The 7,427-nt window shown below is 41.8% G+C and overlaps 1 protein-coding gene across 1 annotated transcript in view; it reads right to left on the bottom strand.

The window, feature by feature from the left end:
* slc4a5a (solute carrier family 4 member 5a) overlaps positions 1-6,527 on the bottom strand; it is a gene marked incomplete at both ends in the record, with an annotated part of 72,792 nt that extends 66,265 nt beyond the window's left edge. The window contains 2 exons of the mRNA XM_084308137.1: positions 5,294-5,542; positions 6,470-6,527. Coding sequence (XP_084164263.1) covers positions 5,294-5,542; positions 6,470-6,527 — 307 coding nt within the window. The remainder of the gene's footprint in view (positions 1-5,293; positions 5,543-6,469) is intronic.
* Between the last annotated feature and the right edge of the window lie 900 nt (positions 6,528-7,427).

Here is a 7,427-nt window from a genome sequence, read left to right as displayed (position 1 = left end):
GGTTAACCTTTCACTACCACACTACAGAAGGTTAACCTTTCACTACCACACTACAGACGGTTAACCTTTCACTACCACACTACAGAAGGTTAACCTTTCACTACCACACTACAGACGGTTAACCTTTCACTACCACACTACAGAAGGTTAACCTTTCACTACCACACTACAGAAGGTTAACCTTTCACTACCACACTACAGAAGGTTAACCTTCCACTACCACACTACAGAAGGTTAACCTTTCACTACCACACTACAGAAGGTTAACCTTTCACTACCACACTACAGAAGGTTAACCTTTCACTACCACACTACAGAAGGTTAACCTTTCACTACCACAATACAGAAGGTTAACCTTTCACTACCACACTACAGAAGGTTAACATTTCACTACCACACTACAGAAGGTTAACCTTTCACTACCACACTACAGTGGTGGTGAAAGGGTTAACCTTCTGTAGCGTGGTTGTGAAAAGGTTAACCCTTTGTTGTGTGGCAGTGAAAGGGTTAACCTTCTGTATTGTCGCAGTGAAAGGGTTAACCCTTTGGTAGTGTGGTAGTGAAAGGTTAACCTTCTGTAGTGTGGTAGTGAAAGGTTAACCTTCTGTAGTGTGGTAGTGAAAGGTTAACCTTCTGTAGTGTGGTAGTGAAAGGTTAACCCTTTGTTGTGTGGCAGTGAAAGGGTTAACCTTCTGTATTGTCGCAGTGCAAGGGTTAACCCTTTGGTAGTGTAGTAGTGAAAGGTTAACCGTATGTAGTGTGGTAGTGAAAGGGTGAATGGTAAAGCTGTCGATGCTTGTAGGTCAACCATGGACTAAAGTCTAAAATGAAACCATCCATTATCTAAGCGTTTTTTGTCCTGGCAACACTTCAAAGCATTTCTGTACTCAGCCACATTGAATTTGATTTAATTGTAATTTGACATTAATTGAAGCCTTCAAACGAAGAATCGAAAATAAGTCGAAAATGAAAATGTTCAGACAGCTCATGTATATACCCCGCCCCCTGGTTAAAAAGCTCCTATAGTTTACTATGTACACTGTATGATATTTCGTAATGGTAATACGCTTGACATGTTTCTTGCCATTGGTAAATCTGATTAAAACTATGAATTGAATACCCTGAAAACTATACAAGAATACCCTGAAGACTCTGGCAGGAGCACTCATTCAGGGGTACTACGACTATGCTTGCACCTCATGGTACCAAAGCACCTCAAAGGCGCTAAAAACAAAATTACAAACATCTCAAAACAAACTGGTCAGACTACTGCTTGACCTGACTCCTAGAACCCATCTCACCCCTGCCCACTTTGACAACCTAGGATGGCTTAGAGTAGACGACAGAGTACAGCAACTTGCAATGGGCCTGGTCTACAAGATACACTACACGACCAAGGTACCCATGTACATGTCAAAATACTTCCCAAAGGTCAGTGAATACCACGATCACAACACCAGAGGGAGCTCCACAAATCATGTTAAACCCAGATTCGGCTCAAATAAGGGACTAAACACGTTTCGCAATTATGCCACATCAATGTGGAACGCCCTACCCAAAGCTGTAAAGGAATGTGGATCACTACCCACTTTCAAAAACACTCTCAAGGGACACCTACGGGAGACTGCAATTCAACACTGGCCCCTGTAAATATCCTAACCCAACCCCCTCCAATGTACAGTCATTTACCTAGTATGGTTTTGTCAATAGTCCAATGTACAATATTGTTTGTTTGTACAGTGTCTCCTCCCCCCCCCCCCTCAATGTACAGTTTTGCTTGTTTATACAGTGTGCCCCCCCCCCCCAACCACCTCCAATGTAAATTACCCAGTATGGTTGTCAATATCCCAATGTACCCAACCCCCCCCACCCAACCTCCTCCAATGTACAGTTTCTACGTCAAATGTATATACTCCCTTTTCTTGACTCCTTCTGTATCACAAACAGTACTGTATTTGCAAATCTGGTATGTCATAAATGTATAGATGTAGCAGTACTGACTATCTGTATGTCATGTATGTCATATATGTCCTGATGAATTGAAAATGGGGGACCCTGATGTAAACTAGACGAAAGTCTTTCTCTGGTCTGCATCCCCTTAACAATTGTGTGTATTGAGCTGTACTGTATTGTACCCATTCTGCAATCTGTTAATAAAGTTTTCAATCAATCAATCAATTGTTAAACAAAAGATGTTTTAACTTTGCACATTTCCCAAAGTCACACACAGTTGTTATCCAGTTTGCTTGATCAAGCCCAACGGTCCCCTGAGAAACCTCTGTTCAGAAAACACTGTAAATTAAATTATATCAACCTGCTCAGGGTTCTGGTGACCATGTCTGTTCATTTGCATACAGGTCTAGACTAGTGATATCCCACCTAAGATATTAGCCAAAGAAAATAATTATAAACTTGTAAATATCTCTTCATTTCACACCTTTTGTTATTCCATGGAGCAGCCATTTCCCGATGGGGCCTGTTCGGCTAGATAAACAAATTGGATAACAGCCGGGTGGGGAAATAGGCTATGCATGGCCAGGTTTTTTTGTTTTATTAACTGCCCACGTTTCAAGCAGATCTTTGTTTTATATTGCAAAATATCATACAATCTCCATAGTAGACTATAGGCTACAGGACCTTTTGAACCAGGGGGACAGAGACTAAATGGAATGTCACTTCCTGTATTTGCAGTTGTAAAGTTAATCAAAATCACTTGGAGTGTGAATATGATACATCCGCTGAAAGCACTGAACCTCTACAGTCTTTAACTATGAAGGAACACAACACTCCAGCTTACCATGTTTAGATAATTAAGTTTAAAATGATTGTTCAAGGGAAAACCTCCAATTAAATGTTTACATAAAAAAATTACTGTAATATGATGATGATGATGATGATGATGATGATGATGATGATGATGATGATGATGATGATGATGATGATGGTGGTAACAATGAATGCAGTTACTGCCCTGCTGTAGCCTGTTTCTAGTTATTGTTCTCACTTCAGTGATAATGATCTAGTGCTGGAACGTGTACAGTATATCTACTAAACAGGAAGTTCCCCCTAAGGCTTAGTCACTACGGGAGGTCACCATTCCACTAACCCTGACATCCGCATCATCAATATACACCATTCTTCTCCAACATAAAGTCCTGAATCTATTCCTACTCAATAAAGCAGCATATTCGTTACCGTGGCACCTTTTGTACCTCACCATCAACCTGGCGTATGTCTATTACCGTAATACTTTCATATTGTATAGCCAATATTGGTCACTGACTGTACATGCAATCGTTACCGTAACGTGGAACCAGCTTCCAGATCACATACATGATTGCATAATTATAGATATTCAATCATGTACCCCGCTGTACATACAATCTATTTTGTTCTCTGGTCTGTTTATATGGACCCCATGTGGGTGCAAGTTCATACACGGTGCTGCAGGGTGATAGCGCCCAGTTGGCCACAGTGTTCTAACCTTTTGGATAGAAAAGTATAGTAATTGCTGTGCACTGTGTGCACTGTTAAAAGGCCACCGGGGATCAATGCTATTGAAGCATAGTATTGACAATGACCCAGCAGTGAATTCCACTTGTATTACTTGTTTGAATGAATGTATATCATGTAATCACGCCGCGCCCGTGGGACACTTTTCCGTTTCGGCAAGTTTATTGACCCTTGTCGGCTTTCTTTTTCTAAGCGTTTTCGGGGCTACATGTGAATGGGGAATAGTTGCAGGACGCCGAGATGTACCCACGGTAGAAGTCTCGCGTGGATCCTATAATAGGCTCACTATATACATCACGTGCCAATCATGAATCAAAGTCAGGGAGAGAATGATCCCAAAACAACCAGGCGGTCAAGGTTTGTCAGTGGACCTGCACAGAAGGGTTCCAAACTTCCATCCATGTTCTACTTCCAAAGTGTGAATCATGCATACGCAGGCCGATATGCAGCCCCTCATGTCATGGCATGGACTCCACAACTATAGCACAGTAAAAACCCAGTTACCTACCTGGCAAAGTAGTTTATACAACAGGTAGTTACGACCACGCATTGTGATTGGTCGAGAGTGTTCTAATCAGTGAGTATATTCATGATATACTCACACAGTTAAATCACCATGAATATACCACTGCACTGGCTTTAGAATGTTGTACAAAGTAGAAAGAAACTGCCATTCATCAAACAGAAACTGTGTCAACATGACCTACTCAGCGGACAACGTTACATTTGATTTAACGTACCCGTTAACCATAAACGAGTGGATAGATAAAGAGGACGGTCCTACATCTACTGGTATTCAGAAAAACAGCATTATTAGACATGCCAATCCAACAAAAGACGAGCTGGGCGTGCTGGAGAAAAGCCGCAATGAAATCAACACCACCAAGTGACAGCCTGGGCATTGAACTGGCCCAACTCCCGGAACTGTCCAAGGTGCTGATCCCCCAAGGTGCTGATGACTTTCGCAGACTTTCGCTTACATTAGACTGATACGTCATTAGTTTGCGTTGCCAAGCTGGTTGATAGCCTACCCCATTTGAAATTCCATAGCAATGGGACATCTTTAGGGAAAAAAATTCTACGCCATGTTCACTGAAATCGATATAAAAGACCCCACCAATTGTCTGTATTCATCCTATATTTTTCCGGACGCAAACTGCTGTATGAAAGCAATAATACACTCGGAAGCCTGTGGTATGTCATTAATAATAATAATAACTTCATTTTATATAGCGCCTTTCAAAAGACCCAAGGTCGCTTTACATTGGGGGGGGGGGGGGGAATAACAAAGTAACAGACATAGTGGACAGACACAACATAAACATACATACATACATACATCCACATACCATACATTAATATTGCCACGGCTGTGATGCCTACTCGAGCTTCGTTCTCGTGCCTGCTGGCGCATCACAGCCGTGGCAATATTCATGACATACCACTTCTTGTGTATTATTGCTTAAATATTATACCCTTGCCAATTCTACACCTGCACACACTATGTCGATTTTTCACACACTATATGAATTTCAGCCTCCTACGGCAAATATTTAACACTTTCATTAGCACACTACCAAAGGGTTAACCCTTTCACTACCACACTACAGAAGGTTAACCCTTTCACTGCCACACGACAAAGGGTTAACCCTTTCACTAGCACACTACATAAGGTTAACCCTTTCACTACCACACCACAGACAAACCATCTGTAGTGTGGTAGTGAAAGGGTTAACCTTCTGTAGTGTGGTAGGGAAAAGGGTTAAGATAGGTCACTCACTGGTGCGGTTGATGTCGGGGACATTTTGGTCATCGGGGTGGTTCATTAGGCCCTCTTCCATGTCTATGTCTCTGTCGTGCCCGTGTTCGTGTTCGTGGTCGTGGTCATGGTGTCTGTGGTGGCTGTAGTGGTGTCTGTCCCGGTCCCTGTCCACGTCACTGGCTTCATGACTGGACTCGGACCGTCTCCGCCGGCGCTTGCGTCTATACCCTCGAGGCACTGGGACACCGATGTAGACGGACTGATGGTCTATATAAGGATGAAAAATGGAGTGGTTACAACCTTTGCAACTTCATTTTTTCTTTTTTTTAATAGATGTTAAAGTTGCTATAGATAACATTTTTATCATTAGAAAAATATAATAATACATCCACAGAGCTTTTTTAGAAAGGTGTGGAATAAAAGTATTGCTTATTTTTGCGGGTCCAAAATGAATGTTGTTGTTTACATGCACCTGATTGGATAAATGACATGCTGGTGCTCTAGTGGCTGAATGTTATAGCACCTTTAAATTATCCGATTTTTTTTAACCCAAAATATAAGCGATGGGATAAAAAAAGGTCCAAACGCTTGAGTGAGATCAAACAACATTGGCAGATTGTCTACTAAAATCTTTAATTAAACCCTCGCACACAGAGAAGCATTTTCATGAATGTTAAATCACTTTGACAAACTATGAATAAATTATGTTTCACAGCTTGTGTCTGTTGGTTAATGATAATAACACCATTCTCAATCATAAAAGCCCTGATGAATAAATCAAATCTATTCTGCATCAATATTGTGTTCAACCCACAAATATACCCACAAATGCCCACACACACTAGCACACAATACACATGCACATGCATGCACACATAAAGGGTGAGAAATACTGGAACACTGCCCTGGCAGATGGTCCAGAGGCCAGTTGTACAACCCCCCCCCCCCACACCCACACACTCCAAACACGTGGAGGTTAAACACATTCCCTTCACTGTCATGGCGATCTTTAATCCTGATTTGCAGCCCATTATCAACTGACAGTCATGGTCAGATTTCAAACACAAACGATAAATGAGGTAAAATCACCACGATATACATCTACAGTGTCACAATGAATAAAGACGAAGGACATAGAGCTTTAATCTCCTATCTCTGTGAGCCGCGCGGGTCAGTGTAATGGACGTTCCTCACCCTCCTCTTCCTCATAACGAAGGTGTGAGATCCCCGGCCCTCGCTCTCCATGGTCCATCCTGAGAGAGAACAGGATTAGAGAGGGAGAGGTCATCAATCAATCAAAAGCACATTTAAACATGACACTTGTCAACCAAAGTGCTTCACAGTGGGTCGCGTGGCTAAAAAAAAGAAAGTGCTCCTGAAGTATAAATAAACAACCAACAGACAAACAAAGAAACAGAACAACACGTCAAAACAAACAAGGCAAGAGTCAAGAGTGAGTCAGGGAAGGCCAGGGAATATACTGTAGGTGAGTTTTGAGCTTGGATTTAAAAGACTCGATGGAGGGGGCAGATTTGATGGACGTGGGGATGCTGTTCCATAGGTCAGGAGCTGTGACTTGAAGTGATTAGGAGACCCTTATCATCAGATCTGAGGGCCCTGACGTTGGTATAGGGGGTGAGGAGGTCTGCTAGTGTAACCCAGGTTACGAACTGATTGAACTTGAATCACAAGGACTTCCAAGGGCCTTTGTATCCTCTGCACCTTTGTATTTTGTATTTGATTGATGCACATTGTATATATGTATACTGGTGTTTCTCCTGTAAGGAAGGAGAGTTAAAGGGTCAATTCACCCAATAGGATACTTGAATCTCACTGATATTTCTCCTGTAAGGAAGGAGAGTTAAAGGGTCAATTCACCCAATAAGATACTTGAATCTCACTGATGTTTCTCCTGTAAGGAAGGAGTTAAAGGGTCAATTCACCCAATAAGATACTTGAATCTCACAGATATTTCTCCTGTAAGGAAGGAGAGTTAAAGGGTCAATTCACCCAATAAGGTACTTGAATCTCATTGATACACATTGATTGTAGTTGAATCACTGATGGTTCTCCTGTAAAGAAAGAGAGTTTAAAGGGTCATTTCACCTAATAAGGTACTTGCATCCCTGTACATTGAAAGATTTCTATTGGT

This window comes from Notolepis coatsorum (genome assembly GCF_963971535.1).
Source record: "Notolepis coatsorum genome assembly, chromosome: 2".
Classification (NCBI taxonomy): Eukaryota; Metazoa; Chordata; class Actinopteri; order Aulopiformes; family Paralepididae; genus Notolepis; species Notolepis coatsorum.
The sequence above is the reverse complement of the archived record's forward strand: the minus strand, read 5'-3'. Positions and strand labels throughout refer to the sequence as shown.